Source organism: Eschrichtius robustus, chromosome 10, assembly GCF_028021215.1.
Source record: "Eschrichtius robustus isolate mEscRob2 chromosome 10, mEscRob2.pri, whole genome shotgun sequence".
Taxonomy (NCBI): Eukaryota; Metazoa; Chordata; class Mammalia; order Artiodactyla; family Eschrichtiidae; genus Eschrichtius; species Eschrichtius robustus.
This window is the reverse complement of record NC_090833.1, coordinates 5,776,428-5,792,487: the sequence shown is the minus strand read 5'-3', so window position 1 is coordinate 5,792,487 and position 16,060 is coordinate 5,776,428. Positions and strand designations below refer to the sequence as shown.

The 16,060-nt window shown below is 48.4% G+C and overlaps 1 protein-coding gene across 3 annotated transcripts in view; it reads left to right on the top strand.

Annotated features, from left to right (window-relative positions):
* The window catches only part of FUBP3 (far upstream element binding protein 3), a 49,522-nt gene that overhangs the window by 24,205 nt on the left and 9,257 nt on the right, over positions 1 to 16,060 (top strand). For all 3 annotated transcript variants that reach the window (XM_068552290.1, XM_068552291.1, XM_068552289.1), the window contains exons 4-12: positions 1,089 to 1,138; positions 1,510 to 1,581; positions 2,871 to 2,928; positions 4,946 to 5,108; positions 6,397 to 6,495; positions 8,774 to 8,878; positions 10,014 to 10,116; positions 10,934 to 11,034; positions 13,053 to 13,194. In XM_068552290.1, the coding sequence (XP_068408391.1) occupies positions 1,089 to 1,138; positions 1,510 to 1,581; positions 2,871 to 2,928; positions 4,946 to 5,108; positions 6,397 to 6,495; positions 8,774 to 8,878; positions 10,014 to 10,116; positions 10,934 to 11,034; positions 13,053 to 13,194 (893 nt within the window). The remainder of the gene's footprint in view (positions 1 to 1,088; positions 1,139 to 1,509; positions 1,582 to 2,870; positions 2,929 to 4,945; positions 5,109 to 6,396; positions 6,496 to 8,773; positions 8,879 to 10,013; positions 10,117 to 10,933; positions 11,035 to 13,052; positions 13,195 to 16,060) is intronic.

Sequence of the window (16,060 nt, the reverse complement as noted above, 5' to 3'; positions counted from 1 at the left end):
GGACCCCCGTCTAGCGTGCGATGTCCTGTCAGGCCGGCCGAGCCTTGCCGGTAACAGCCACGCTCTTACTCGTGAGGAAGCCGGGAATTGCCTGATTTCGGTGTGAATTTGGATATCCCAAGAGGTAGAGAGAATCCCTGTGCATATGTAATCTGAGGATGTAAACACGGGAAGACTTTGCTCGCATCAGAATGATACAGTGGCAGTGCTATTTATGATATTGCATTTCTTCTAAGTGCTGCCCTTTCCCTGAAAACATGCACTTTATTCATTCCTTTCCATGATGGGTAAAAATCCAGCTGTGTGAGAGATGTTTAAAAATGCTTACCTTTTTTTTTTTAAACTACTTGCATTTAGCTTCCTCCTAAGGTAAATGTTTAGATTTAATTGCTTTCTGGGGTGTTGGGCAAATTGGATATTGTCCACAATACACTATACAGCAAATTTGAAGATTTGTTTGGAAGAGCCAGTGCAGTAGTTGTTTTTTTTTTAAAAAAAAAAACAAACGCATAATGGATGGGGTAGCATTTAACAGAAGTACGTTGCCAAGTAAGCAAGGTAATTATTCTGTACTGGTCAGCACTGATTAGGCCTCGGTTGGATACCGGTTCCACCTGGGACGTCTCACACTAAAAGGCAGATAAATTAGAAGGAGGCCAGAAAGCAACAAAAAGATTGGGAAACAAGGAATATTGAAGAGTAGTTGTCCCTCTTCATCTAGGGAGACTTGAATAGAAGTCTAAAACACTCCCCACTCCCCAGAGGATCTTCAAGTGTTCAGCAATGCTGAGGGTAGCTGTAGGAAGAAAAGGCAGTTGTTAGTGCAGTTGATGGTTTAATGAAAAAAATAGAGGTTTCCTCCTCTGACACAAGGAAAGGGGAGGCTTGGATCTTTTGAAGGAGTGATGGACCAAAGGGTTCATTAGATGACAGTCTTTGTGGATGGTTGTGGACTTGTTAGCCAAATTGGCATGATTTCTTTTAAGCCTTTATCTTCTAACATTGCCAATATGGGAAATTCGGGGAACCTAAAATGACTGCAGAATTCTTTATTCTGTGTATTTTTCCAAAATGTTCTTTGTTTTTAGGGCAGTAATAACAGAAGAATTCAAAGTGCCTGATAAAATGGTTGGATTTAGTAAGTATCCACATTATCTACTTTTTCCCTCATTTCTGTCCCTTATTTTCATTTTAATCTCTTAGTGTGAGTGTCACTCGTGGTAGAATGCTCTGCACACCATGTTCTCTAGAGCCCTGGAGCACTGCAGGACTCTCCAGGCTGAGGGGGAGACCAGAAGGTTGGGCCCTGGGTCCCCCCCCGCCCACTTCAGCTAGAGAACCCCGTGTCATCGGCTGTGTTTCACATGCAGTTCCTGTGGGCTTGCTGAGGCCAACTTGTTTTGTTGTGCCGTGAGCCAAGTGGGAATGTTTGCTGAATTAATTGTCACGCATGTGTGGTTAAATATGGAATGAAGGGGGCATGTTCTCACCCTGTTTAATTTGTTTCAGTTATCGGCCGGGGAGGTGAGCAGATTTCACGGATTCAAGCAGAATCTGGTTGCAAAATTCAGATTGCCTCGGGTAAGGGCTACTTTTTTTTTCATAGAGCTCAGTTTGGTAGAAATCAGTCTTTTTTTTTTTACTGAGTTTTTCATATTTAGTACCTTTGCTTGTTGCTTAGAGGTTTAGGGGCTTGGGTGAGTATATGTGATTGCTGTTTTCCTTGTACTTTTGGAGCTGAACGCCCAATTGAGAACCAGAAAAACCAGAGCAGAAGTGGGCCCAGAGATGATGCCGCCCGTCTGGCCTCTGGGGAGACCCTCTGCAGCTCTGGGCCCGGTGTGGCCCCTCCCAAACACCTGCTGGTCTAGGACCTCTGTTTTCTGCACCAGAATGTTATGCCAGACATAGTGGGGCCTGGACGAGTCCTGGAGCTCTGGGCTCACGCCTGGGGACTGCTCGCCAGCTCCCCTGGAGTAGACCGTCCCTGCCCTTTGTCGAAAGAGGCCAGCTGAAGGTTCTGGCTAAATTAGCACATGTTAAACACAGTTCAGGACCTTTCCCAGCCTGGTGCATTTTGACCATGTGATACGGAGAGAGACAAACTGGGGAAGAAGAGTTTTTACTTTCGTTTATAAGTTTCATCATCTGAGTTTGACCTCTTTGCACAGCAGAGGATGGGATTTGGAGGACATTCGACCACAGAAATGTTTGTCATTTTAAAAGATACTTAGTACAGTGTCTTGAAGGCAGTTACTGCTGTTAGCTATTTCTCTTTAATTTTTTTTGAATATGAGTTTTCAGAGGCAGTTGTTTTTAGGAACAAAATAAAGCGTCGTGTGTGGTGTTGGAAAGTAAGATTTTTTTCCTCTCTTGTCAAATGGCCTGGAACCAGTTCCACGTGGGTGTCACTATTCTCTTGAAGTGTTCATGCAATTACTGGTCATAACTCTGATGTGCATGCCATTAAATTCCTTACGAGTGTGCCTCAGGGCTGCAAACAGATAACCATTAAACTACACTGCAGATGGACAAACTGAGGAACAGCGGGTTAAGTGACTCTGGCACTTACTAGCACGCAAGCGGGTCAGATGTGAAGCTGAGGCTGGTAATCAGGACCGACTCAGAGACCTCTGCTGCGTCCTCCCAGCTTCCCCTGCAGGACTTGTTTTCAGTTGGAGAATCTAGGGTGGAGCTACCAGCTTGATATTCTCTCCACAAGTGGAAGCAAGCTGTCTTTTTCTGGGAGCCAGGCCTTCTGTGGGGCTGGTGTAGGAACCAGCCCAGAGAGACAGTCTGTACACAGAGGCGAAGGTGCACGGTTGCCTGATGCCCACCAACACACCTCATCTTCTTGATTCTTCTTATAGAGAGTTCTGGGATTCCAGAGAGGCCCTGTGTACTTACCGGAACCCCAGAAAGTATTGAGTAAGTTTATTTTATTTACTTTTTCCTTTCACTCTTCTTCCTCCTTCCCCAGATGGGGAGAAATGGAAGGGCAGAATTGTTACTGAACACTGTCGATCTGTGCTGCAATCTGGCCACGAAAGCAGGTGCTTCCTTAGAGAAGGACCTGGGAGGTTGCCACGCCAGGGGAGTTGTTGTTCTGTTACCTTAAACACATAAGGTATCACCTTTTTTTCAAACCCCACAGAATTTCTCACAGTTGTCATAACATCTGCTTCATAAACCAGGTCCTCGAGAGTGTACTTTCACCCTGCCTGAATGCTCTCATTAACTCGCTTCTTCCGTGTTAATATCTCCTTTACCTGAGCAGGTCTGGATCAGTAAGCCTCTCACTTTGTGAAGCATTGAGAATCCTGGCATCAGGTCCTTTGCCTGGGGCTGATCCCGTTGCCCTTCTGATATTTGTGAACCAAATGAATCTACTCTTTGTGGCCATTGCTCCACTCAGAGGGCCATATGGACCGGCCAGAGGGTGTTTGGACTTTTGGGGCCCTTACTGCAGCCTTAAGACTAGCATTGCTCTCCTGGTACACGCATGCTTGGAGCCTTGTACCAGATGCAGGCCTCGTAAATCCAAGAAGCCCCTGGGGAAAGGGGAGGTACTAACTTAGAGTCTGCTCTCCTTCCTCTTTCAGTCTACCAAGTAGCGTTGCATTTGGGGACAGGGGTGCTGAGGTTATGTCTGGCTCAATAGGTAGGGCTGTTTTATTGTTTCCATTTCTCAGGGAGTCTAGATGAGTTTAAATTTTCTTGTTCTGCTGTAACATTGCAAGCAGTGAACCAGAATAAATATCACTGGCAGGTGTGCATTATAGGGCAAGCAGGATGCTTTTGCTGGAGTCAAGGCACTTTTCTTCCAACACAGGTTAATCTAGTACACAAGCAAAATATTAAAAATCTGCTGTAACTGAGAAGATACACAAGGCTGACTCTACACAAAGGCTCAAGACTACAGAAGGCAACATCTATTTCCTGCCATTCGCTTCTTTCTTCCTGCTCTTTTAAACATTCCTGCTTCCTCTTCTACCCAAGCAGTGGAGGCAATGGGATTATAACTTTAGGAGGAAACAGTTTTTTCTTCAGTGTGCAGTATAGCAGCCTGTTTAGTAGCTGAATTTTTCCCTATTAAAAGAACCACAAAATAGATTGTACGTGGTGATTTAAAGAATAAATACTGCAAATAACAGCCATGGGAAATTCTGGTGCAGAAAAGGAAATGGGCCCAACGGATGACCTCGGTAGGCTGGGTTATTCTATTTCAGCATTGCCATTTCCCTCCCCAGTCTCCAGGTACATCAGCATAAAATCCCACGTGAAATGCAGGCTCGTGACAATCTGACATGAAAAGCACAAAGCAGGTGTATATGACTGTACAGCTGCACCAGGGCCCTGCCTCCTTTTTTTCCCACCCCTTGAAACCAAACTGGTGATTCGTAGCCGTAGCTTAGAAGTCATCGAGCAGTCTGGTTGGTTATGGAGAAGAAATTTGGAGTTTGAGAATTCAAATGACGATTACTAACCCTTGCTTTCTCTCTTCCCGTCTTTCTCATTGCTTTCTCTCCTGCTCTTATTTAACAAATATCTGTTGAGCATATGCTCTGTGAGAGGGGTAATGCTGGATCGGGGAGCAGCAAGAGATGCAGAGGGGTCAAAGGTAGACACTGCCACCAGAGCAGCTGACATTCGAATCGGAGACAGGCGTGTCTGTGGCGTGCACGCGAGACACAAGCGCAAGCAGAGGGCAGACGTGGAGGGGCTGTTTTGGAACGTTGCTGTTGTGGTGTGCGTTGCTTTTAAATTCCAGCCCAGTAGCGTGGCGGATGGCAGAGACCTCCCGGGTTGTGAGGGCAGGAGCTGGAGCTGGATGGAGGGCTGCCTTGACTCCTTTGCGTGTTCCCCCGGTGCTGTTTCCCCTTCCTGGGCGCCTACAGCATTCATTTAATGCTGGCTCTCTTGTGGTTCTTTTCCCTCCCCAAAGACAAGCCAAACGGCTCCTGGGACAGATTGTGGACCGCTGTCGGAATGGACCTGGCTTTCATAATGACATAGACGGCAACAGCACGATCCAGGAGATTCTCATCCCTGCGTCTAAAGTGGGGCTGGTCATCGGCAAGGGAGGGGAGACAATAAAGCAGTTGCAGGTGCGTGAGCCCTTGGCCGAGCAGCGCTCAACAGCCCTCCTCCTCCTCCCATCTTCCCGGGTTGGGAGGTTCTGTCGCGGCTGTGGCGTGTCCGAGCTGGGCTGGCTGTGCACCACGGTGCAGAGCTCCCCTCGAACGCTCTGCCCGAGTGCCTCTGCCGTTCTGAACGTTTTCTGTGGCCAGGCTTGATGCCAGCTGTGACGCCAAGGCCTGGGGTCCCCGTGAAGTGGCAGCATTCACTGTGGCGATGAAGCCCTGTTAGGACTCAGATAAAAATCCTGTGTCCAGAGCCGGGGGCCCTGAGCCAGGAGCACTCCTGCTCGTTAGTTGTGCGATCAGAGTTCTGTTCGTGTGCTTTTCTGAGGCTCAGGGTCCTCGTCTGTAAGAGCAGGAAGGGGCCGGCCTCGCTGGTGTAATGAGCTGCAATAATACCCGTTATTTTGATTTACATGAGACCCTTAGTGCAGAGCCCGCCACTGAGTAAATGCTCCGTGAACATTTGCTGCTCTGAGCTCCAGAATCCCTCACGTGAGACACTTGGGCCAAACGTGTTGTAGAATTTAATAGCCCCAGCAAGTTTTGGGGCTGCATCCCGTAGCCGAGTGCAGGTTTCCATGGCTAAACCTAACAGTCACACTGCGTGAGAGGAGGGCTGGAAGTATGCTCACGTGAGTTCAGGGTAGTTTTGCTGCCAGATTTAGTTAGGAGCAAGCTCTTCTTTCCGAGCTCTGGGCTTTCAGAGTTGCGGGTCGAGTTGTGGCCTGCCTGTGCGCTCTCGCATAGCCCGGTCCTTGGGTGTGGAAGGCATTCTCCTGTGGACTCCTGAGAGTTCAGACTTTAGAATCCCAGAATCCAAATTTTGGTGCCGCGCTCATCGGCTCTGGAGCCTTCGGTAGCTTGCTCAGAGCTCTCCTCTGTGAGGTCGGGAAGTGGTGGCCCTTCCCTCCCGTTGCTGTGCGTGAGCTCTGACCACGTGACGTTAAATAGATTGTCTAGCTCAGTGCTTATTAGCGTTTTGTAAAAGTAGCTCATTCATATTTAGATATTCCAGGGACCGGAAAGGGAGGAGAGTTTTGGGAAACGGTTTTCTCTGTCAGGCTTGGACGCCCTCAAGCACGGCGTGTACGTCAGCGTTCTCGGAGGCCAGCCTCACGGGCCGGATCAGAGGGCAGCGCCTTTGGTAGTGGGGCATGGCTTACCGTGGACACGCCCCGACCCGTGCAGCTTGTGCCGTCCTGCGTGCCTCTTGCTGACAGTGAGGGCTGTACCGGTGTGTGTGCCCTCACAGGAGCGGACAGGTGTGAAGATGGTCATGATCCAGGACGGCCCATTGCCCACGGGAGCAGACAAGCCTCTTCGCATCACCGGAGACCCGTTTAAAGTACAGGTAGGAGAGAAACCATGGATCAGGCAGGTCCTGGGTGTGGCGGTATCACTTGGTAGTACTTGTAGAGCTTTTATGTCATTCAAGAAATTATAAAACTGGGTGTTCCTTGAGCTGGTTTTCCCAAACCAAGTTTGGTGATGCAAAGAACGGGGCTGTGCTGCCCGGTACCAGAGCTGCCGGCCACGGGGCTGTTGGAATTCGTTCAGATTAAATAAAACGTGAGCTCCTCATTTACACCGGCCATGGTTCAGCGCTCAGAGCGCTCAGAGCCGCATGTGGAAGGTGGCTGCCGTCAGGGCAGCCCATGCACAGAACTCGTCCATGAGCGCAGAAGGTTTTATTGGCTGGCACAGCCCTGATCAGATGCAGTTTTCGATGTTGAGCTGTGGTCAGCTCAGATGCAGGCTCCCTCTGGCTTTTATTTGTTTGTTCTCTAAACCCATTTTTACAAGATCACTGGCTGAGGTGGGAGGTGACCAAAGGTGCCAGTACCACACAAGGCACGTGTGTGCCCTCGTAGCAAGCGTCCTGTGTGCGTCAGAGGACAGCCGCAGGTGCTGAAAGCGGGGGCTTAGGTCTGAATCACCCAGGTGCTCCATCTTCCAGCACCTGGGCTGTTAGCAGGAATGCGTGTGGGCTGTGGGTGTGGGAGTGTGTCTGTCCCCGTGAGACACGAATGCTCTTTTTTCTGCCCACTGCAGCCTGCCTGACCTTCGCTGCATTTAGAGTAGCTCCAGAGCGACACACCTTGGTGAGCCAGCCCGTCAGCGACAGCTGTCCCTCTGCAGGGGCTTTGGGGTTTTGGGGCTTTGATCCAGCAGAGGTTACCAGTCTCTGGCAAAAGAATTCCCGTAGTTCTTAATGCTGTCGTTCAGCTGAACTCAAATGATATCACTGGTAGTTTTTTTTTTGCCAAGGTTTCTACATGTAAAATAACGATTTTAAAACAGGTTTGAGGGCCGGTGATTACAATGGCTGCTTTGCTTAGGTTCCCGTCAGCAATGCAGCCCTTCACTATCTACTGCCCTGTCAGGTCCCCCAGAGTTTCTGATCTCTTTAGATGTAAACAGGTGGGCTTTAATAAAAAAAACAGACTGCACCTAATCTTCCTCACTCGGCTCATGCAGTCCAGCCTGGGACTCCTCTGCTGTGTGTCGTAGAGCTCTGGACGGAGGGGAGAGCTGGCTGGACACAGAAAGCCTGCCTCCCAGAAGCCCTCCACTCTTGCCTTCTCCAGTGGAACGTTTGGCTTTATCTTTTGTAGAAAGAATACCTGGGCAAAGAGCTTATTTCATTGATGTTTCATGAATTTGCAGGAAATTTATTATAAAGAAAGGTTTTCAGTATTTTTTTTATTTTAAAACTGTGTATTCCATATTTTTTATTATGAAGAAGCTGTCTGCTTTATTTAGGGTATATTGTTCTTTGGGTTTCTTTTTTTTTTCCCCTCTTCCCAACTTTTTATTATGAAAAACTTCAAATATATAGAAACGTTGAAAAGATAGCGTAGCGAACATCTGAATACCCTCAACCTACTTACTGTTTTGTTTGTGTGTTTATGTTTTATTTTTTTGCTTCACCATTTGTAAGTAAATGTCAGATACTGTGACTTTTTACCTCCAAATCCTGCAGTATGTATCTCCTAAGAATAAAATTTGCTTCTATAAAACCAGGCCTAAGGAAATAACGGTAATCCCAATAACATCATATTATAGTCAGTCCATGTTCCGATTTCTCCAAATGTCATGAGACATTGCTGCTTTGGGTTTTCTTGTTTTCGTTTGGTTTGATTTTTCCAGAACTGGGACTCAGTTTCAGTTCTAACATGACTTTGAGTTGTGCACGGTTGCTCCTTCGCACAGGCTCCTGTGGGGCCAGTGCTGGCATGGGTGGGATGGACTGACTCAAGTGCATTCTTGGGGGTGAGGACACTGAATGCGCCTTAGAGACGGTCAGGTGTGAGGGATGGTCTTGCCAGTTGGTAAGATGTTCGAGCTCTGAGTGCCAGAAGGTATTTTCGGGCTCCCAGGCTGGCCTTTTCCCTTTTCCTCCCTGGAGCTTCTCTGCCATGGGATGCGTTGTTAATGTCTTCCTTCCCATGGAAACTGCCCACTGCCAGAGCTCTCAGACCCCACACTTGCCCACTAGAAAGAAATGGCACGTCAGTAATACGGTGGAGCGACCATCACCAATTTAAGAGGGTTTGATCTTTCACCTGGTGTCATGTCTTTTTTCAGGATTTTGCTTTCCTTAATGCCTTTTATCTGTGTTTATGCAGCAAGCAAGAGAAATGGTATTAGAGATCATCCGAGAAAAAGACCAAGCTGATTTTCGAGGTGTACGCGGTGATTTCAGCTCCCGAATGGGAGGAGGCAGTATAGAGGTATGCTTGAGTCACAGGTTAGTAGGCAAGTTTAAGGTTGTAGGGCACGCTTCTGTTAGCTCTTTAACGTTGAGCAAGTTATTTAACTCTTTTCTCACCTGCAAAACCCTCCGAGTACACTCACTTCCCAGGATGGGTGTGAGGAAGGAGTGGGGCAGGCAGCTGTAGTGAGGAGCGCCAGCTACGTGCATTTCGGGGAGTGGGGCCGCTCCCCCTGGTTGGGGGTTGTGCTTCAGAGCGTGCCCCACTGCCCAGGTGAAGACCGAAGTCCAGGTTTTCGTGGTGATCTATGTTGTGGTAGTATCAGACTCCTAAGCCTGTTTTACTGATGAGGTGGAATGGGATCGAAATACATCCTTGATGTCTGCATCCGCTACAGCGTGGGTGGACCTTGCAAACGTTATGCTTGGTAAAATAAGCCAGGTACAGAAGGATGAACATTGTTATGATTCCACTTACATGAGGCACCTAGAATAGGCAAATTCATAGAGACGGAAAGTGAAGTAGAGGTTACCGGGGGCTGGGGAAGGAAGCACTGTGGTTTCACAGGAGTTCTTATTGGGGATGATGAAAAGGTTTGGGGTGTAGACATCGGTGGTGGTTACACACATTGTGAGTGTGTTTAATGCCACTGAAGTGTGTTTTTACAAATGGTTAAAATGATTAATACTATGTTATATATATTTTACTACAATAAAAGAGTGAAGGAAAAGAAAAACATTTTATAGGACCATAGTATAATCAATGTGTGTGGTACATTTATGTTTATTTCATAGAATTTGGAAGATAAATTTTTAATCTTAAAAATTTTTTTTAATCTTTTATCTATGAGGTTTATTCTTAACTTTACTTCATCTTTATAACTATTTTTGATCAGGTCTCAGACCTATTGGATGCCTTTAATGGACAGGAATGCAGTCATCAACCACAGTATTTTTCCTAAGAGGAAAAAAAAAAATGCTTCATTGTATCATTTCCAGAAATGCACTGTGATAAAAATCATTGTATGTACACACACACACACACACACACACACACACACACACACACACACACACACACACACCACCACCACCCCCCCCCCCCCCCCCCAGGTTTGCAGAACAACTCTGATGTTTTGCTTCTCTGTGCTTAGGTGTCTGTGCCTAGGTTTGCAGTTGGGATTGTAATAGGAAGAAATGGGGAAATGATCAAGAAGATCCAGAATGATGCCGGTGTGAGAATTCAGTTCAAACCAGGTAGGTTTTGATGGTTCTCAAAAGTCCTCAGCATTATGAAGAATTAAAGAACACCTCACAAAACGAGGACTTTGTTATTAGCCCAGTGAGTGTTCTTTGCTCTCCCTCACCCTCTCTCTCTTTTGCAACATTCTGTTACCAAATTTCCAATTTAGGTTTGTCCTCTGGTCCCTCATTTCTTTCTGTGGATATGCTGGCCTGGTCACCCTTCTTGTGCCAGAACACTCTAGCCCAGGGGTGTCCAGGCTTTTTTCTTTTTTTCCTTGGACTAGTAAAATTGGGGGGAATCAACATAGCATTTCCAATTTTTAATTTTGCCAAGTAAAGACTTTAAAAAAAAACTGATCTTTTGATTTCATAAAATTAAAGATAACTTAAAACCATTAAAAAAAATCGTAAAATCAAGGACCGTTCTTTAAATTTTATAAATTTACCTTTATGAGCAAAGTCATCTACAATGTCTTTATTTCCCTCATTTCTCTGAAGATGGGAAAACATCATGATGGACTACTTCTGGGAAAATACTGCTGTAGCTCAACTCTGTTTTCCTTGGCACTTTTTTTTTTTAAAGTTTAATTTAGTTTCTATAGTGATACCTTTTTTTAAATGGCTGTAATTGCATAAGAAATGAGTATTGACGTGGATCATGGAAAAAGACGTAGCCGTACACGCTTCCCTATCCAAAAGGTTCCGTGATATGGTGATGTTCTTATTACCCCTTTGGCACTGGTAGGAACATTGATTGCAAATCAGATTGACGTTTGTTTCCTTCTGAAGTTGGGCTTTTCCTAATCCCGTCTCTCACCTTGTTCCACAGATGATGGTATTAGTCCAGAGAGAGCTGCACAGGTCATGGGACCCCCAGAGCGATGCCAGCATGCAGCACATGTCATCAACGAGCTTATTCTTACAGCCCAGGTGGGTCTGGCTCTCTGGAGCTTCAATATCTCACCGGCAGAAGCAGCAAGTGCCACCTGGGGCTCTCGGGGCAGCACCCTGGAGCAGTCACCCCCTCTCAAGTCACGGTTTTGGAAACCAGTACTCTTGTCAGTTACCTCCCTCCAAGATTATAGCCATGGGCTTCTCTACATCTGTCTCTTTTCCCGCCTTAGTTTTTGTTTTTGTTTTTGTTTTCCTGCTAGTTTATTATTCTTCTGCCTTTATTATCTCAGAATCTAGATTTTTTTTTTACAAAGTTCCTGACTATTTAAACTGTTTGTGGGATGTAACAGTGCAGGTTGCCAGGTTTCAAACAGTTCAGTGTACCTAGTATAAAACTACAAGTAAAGTCTAATCTCAGCTTTAGAAGGCACTTCGTGATCTGCCAAAATCCTAACGCTGTCTTCATGCACTTGATTCCATGCACGTCTTTCTCTGGAGTGTGAGCGGGCTTGTGTGATGCTGTTAGGATACACCTGCCCCCGTTGTAAATTGCTCTGGAGAACTACTGTAGCTGGTGGCAGGTTGGCACATCATGTCCCCCAGGTTTGTAGGAAAAGTCTGAGAACAACAGGAGCTGAAGAAAGAAGCCAGAGATTAGAAATCACCATCCCAGCTCTGCCATTTTTCATGTGACCTTCAGCGAGCCTTTGAACTCCTCTTGGCGTAGTTTTTTCAGCAGCAAACCAAGGGGTTTGTACCAGGTGATGCACCCCACATGATCCCCTAAGTCATCTGGGGGCACCTGCTGAGGTTACAGGTTTATAGACCCCACCCCCCGCCCCAGATCTCCTGAATCAGAGTATCCAAGAGGGTGGCTTGGGTCTCACCCACAGCCCCAGGCAGTTCTTAGGATGAGGCAAGTTCAGAGAAGCGTCACTAATTCATCTCTGACATCCTTTTTAGTAGTAAGAACTGTGGATCCCAGGACTGCAAAGGCTGTGAGATGATGAGGGGACAGCTTGTCTTTGAGAATCTGTGGCATACCCAGAAAGTTGGCCACGTGTTTGTGTTCTAACATAAATCCCTGAAATCACCTTGTTCACTTGTCATTTGTCGCTCATGAAAGCAGAGTGCAACAGAAAGCACTCCAGTGAGCTCGGCTTTCTGCTGGTTTCGATTCTGGGTGAACATTCAGTTTACCCTTAATCGACGGGAGCAGGCTGTGCCGAACGCCCGCTCAGCTTCTCCCTTCCGTGAAGGAGCCCTCAGCTTGACCAGGTTTGCCCTCAAGCTTTACAAGATTTTAAATGCTGCTGCTCCAAAGTGACTCAAAGGACAGAGGCTGGAATGGGGTGTTTTGCCCTCGAATGAACGGAATCTTCCTCGCTTAGGTGTTGGATGTGGGTTTCGCTCTCCGGTGGGGAAACTGTGAGAATAAGTCGGGAGACTTCTCCAGCCCCGGACCGTGGGCGGATGGGCCTGGCTTGTTCCTCCCTCTCTTGGGGAGCGAGACAACCAGTTTCTCTTTGAAACCCTTTTATTCTTTTTGCTGGTTGAACTGCAGGGTAGTCTGACTCTTAGAGCGGTGTCTGAGTTGTCCTCTATAGCAGCTTTGTCGGGGGAGGGTCAGAAGTCATCCTTGCTACTCACGTGTCACTTTCAAAAGCTCATAGCTCTGTAGCATCTAATATCTGGTTTCTGGTAGGCCCAGCATTGAGAAGAAAACCAGCTCCTGATGCCTGTAGATTAAGGCCCAGTAATTAAAACTCCAGGGATAAGGGCACTGGGCTTCAGACTTAGGAATTTATATCTGACTGCCTGTTTTAGTTGGGTGTGTTTGTGCTGTTTATGTAACCACGTGATTTATCCGCGCACGTCTCCTTGAATGCGCCTGTGATTTGTGTTAATTCTACTTGTAAAGAGCACTTCAGAATCTGAACTGTGGAAAGGTGCTCAGGTTCTAATGCGTGGCATTGATTACATCCTGTCACTTAACCTCTTCCCCGGAGGTTGGCAGTGACAGAAATGTCACCTGAGCTTTGCTTCCTTCCCAGGAAAGAGATGGCTTCGGAGGCCTGGCGGTAGCCAGAGGAAGAGGCCGTGGCCGCGGTGACTGGAGCGTGGGAACCCCTGGTGGCATCCAGGAGATAACCTACACAGTGCCGGCAGATAAGTGCGGCCTCGTCATAGGCAAAGGTAAGAGGCGGTCGCTGGAGTTCGGCGTTCCCCTTCCAGGTGTTTGGCCTGAGAGCAGACAGGCCACGTCCAATACCTTTGAAGCACAGAGTTCCTTCTGTTTGCTGCACTTGACTGAGGGGCCAGGTCCGAGGCATCCGCTGCCTTCTGCAGGAACCGTCCTCTGCATGGGCCTTCTCATGAATGGGGCAAAGCCAGTACTTCATTACAGCAGCGTGTAAACAGATGGTCAGGAAGACCCGCTGCCTATGGAAGCAGCTTAGGTTGTTGAAGAGGCACCCTGAACAGGTGAGGGGCCTCTGAATGTTTGTCGATCGACTGATTGGTGATTAACTCACCTCCAGGGAGCCTAGAGGAACCGTTAAGATAATTTCCTCAAGCAAAGATTGCTTTCTGACAAGTGCGTCACTTTTTTCCTTACTGGATTTGGGTATTTGTTCTCTATTGACACAACATGTGAAAGTGGTTTTTATCTTTTCGACATATTTACCGTGAGTCTCAGGCACCCTGTGGAGGGAAATAAAAATTGATTTGTTAGTTGTTTCTAGGCGTTTTCGAGAACGTTAGGTGGGAACCCTCGTTAACGGCTAACGTGGCTCCTTCCTGCCCTTCAGTGAACAGCGAGGGAGGGAGCAGACAGGCTTCTAGACCACTGTTGCGGGCTGGCCTGGGCTCACCTGGGCTCAGCTGGGCTCACCTGGGCTCACCTGGGCTGGCCTCGGCCAAGGAAGGCTGCTGAGAGCAGGTCTGGGGCCCCTGGAGCGGTGGCTCAGCTTCTCTGCTCTCTAAGCAAAGCCCTTGACCTGGCAGGAAACTCATGTTCAGCATTGGGTTTTTGTATTTGCCTGTTTATTCCCTTTGTATGTGTTTGACGACATATGGAAGAAATAAATACAGTTTTCTCCCTAGAGTTTCCCCAATTTCTGTGATCACCAGACATCTCTTAGCTGTTGGAGGGGTGCTAGCATCCCGTGGAAACTGACCTGGGAACGTCTTCACCAGCAGAAAGCTGAGGCTGCCGTGGCACGGCCTCACGAGCGGGCACGGGGCTGGAATTCCTCCTGTCCCCCTCGTTCACCTCCCAGAATCTGCACTCCGTCCCACTCTCGGACAGTGTGTGTTTTATGCTCTTTTAAAACGTTTATCTCCTGTATCTGTGTTGTCTCTTGGGTGGTTAACCTCTCAGAGGTGGTAGGAACGACGTAGGTTTGTTTTAATTTTCTGGCAGGGCGTACATGCTGGGAGGTGTTTAATGGACATTGTTGGCTGCCCAAATGCTGCGATAAGTCAGACGTGCTGCCCAGACCATCAGCTGGCCTGCTGCCATGAGGTTAAATCCAGCTGATGCCTGGAGTTCGAGAATCAGATCTAGGTTTTTCTGTGCTTTTTGAGAACCGTTTTGTCAACGAGGTTTTCATGGGAAGTGTCTGCTCCAGACCTGGCAGAGCCTTGCTGTCTTCACTGCGACAGTTCCTCCTAGTCAGTGAAACCTCGGTGCTCACAGGACAGTCGCTCATAGTTTGTCCTCTACAAAGTCATCCTGAGCGATCCCCGGAGGGAAGAGACAGCAGAACGTAGCGGTAACCGATGCTGTGTCCTGGTGCTCCAGTAGCAGCCTTGGGAAGCCAGGCTAAGTTTCGTTCAGGCAGGAGCAGGGGTCTTTCTGTAACTCCCCGCCCCAGGGGCTGGGTATGAGGTCTTCCTGTTTCTTGGGAAAGGCGCGGGGTGAGGGGAGCCACACGCAGGCAGGCCCTGCAGCCCTCGGACAGACGCTGCACCTCCCTGGGCCCCTGCTGGATTTCCATGATAAATACAGCAATAGTGACAGATAGTGTGGCCAGCCCTGCTCTTGTCAGCCAAGCCTTTTAGCAGGTTTGATTAATTGCTTTACGATTTCACATCCAGCCGGGGCCGTGGGTGGGCCGCTTCTGCCCCCCATCAGGTGGAAGAACGGAGCAGGCTGCTGAGTGGGCCTGCAGACAGCTACCGTGTGCCAGGCTGGTGGCCTCATTCTGAAGGAAGATGAACTTAAATTAACTCCTTCCGGCCCCATGCAGTTTGCAGTGCCTCCTCGCCTTATTAGCACGGGCCTGAGGCCTCGGGGAGGAGTCTGGGGCTGCCGGTCCAAGTGCCGGATGGAGGGGAGCCGGTCTGGGCCCGTGGGCTTCTCTGTTCCAGACACGCGCGCCCTTCTGTGCTTTTGTCTCCGGGACCGAGTGGTCTGGGCAGAGGGTGGGGTGGGGGTCCCTTCAAGTGCTGGGTGTGCAGTGGGAAGGTCTCCGCCTATTCTTAGCTCTTCGCCGCTCCCCCAGAACACTCTTGCCTAGGAGCGAAGCTGCTTACTTTTCATGATGCAAAGGAGGTAAAATTCATGACCTGAGTAAAGGTCGGTAATTGTGGGGCTGGGAGGGGCTTGCACGTACCTGGAAGCAAAGTGAAGCTGCTGAAGACTTTCTGCGACTTTCTTTTTTTTTTTTTAATTTATTTATTTTATTTATTTATTTTTGGCTGTGTTGGATCTTCGTTTCTGTGCGAGGGCTTTCTCTAGTTGCGGCAAGCGGGGGCCACTCCTCATCGCGGTGCGCAGGCCTCTCACCGTCGCGGGCTCTCCCGTTGCGGGGCACAGGCCCCAGACGCGCAGGCTCAGTAGCTGTGGCGCATGGGCTTAGTTGCTCCACGGCATGTGGGATCTTCCCAGACCAGGGCTCGAACCCGTGTCCCCTGCATTGGCAGGCAGATTCTCAACCACTGCGCCACCAGGGAAGCCCTCTGCGACTTTCTTGCCTTGGCTGGTGCTGCCCCCGAGACCACGTGTTTGCTCAAGGTAGAAAATGTAGGGACACCTCCCTTAAACTGCAGCAGATCT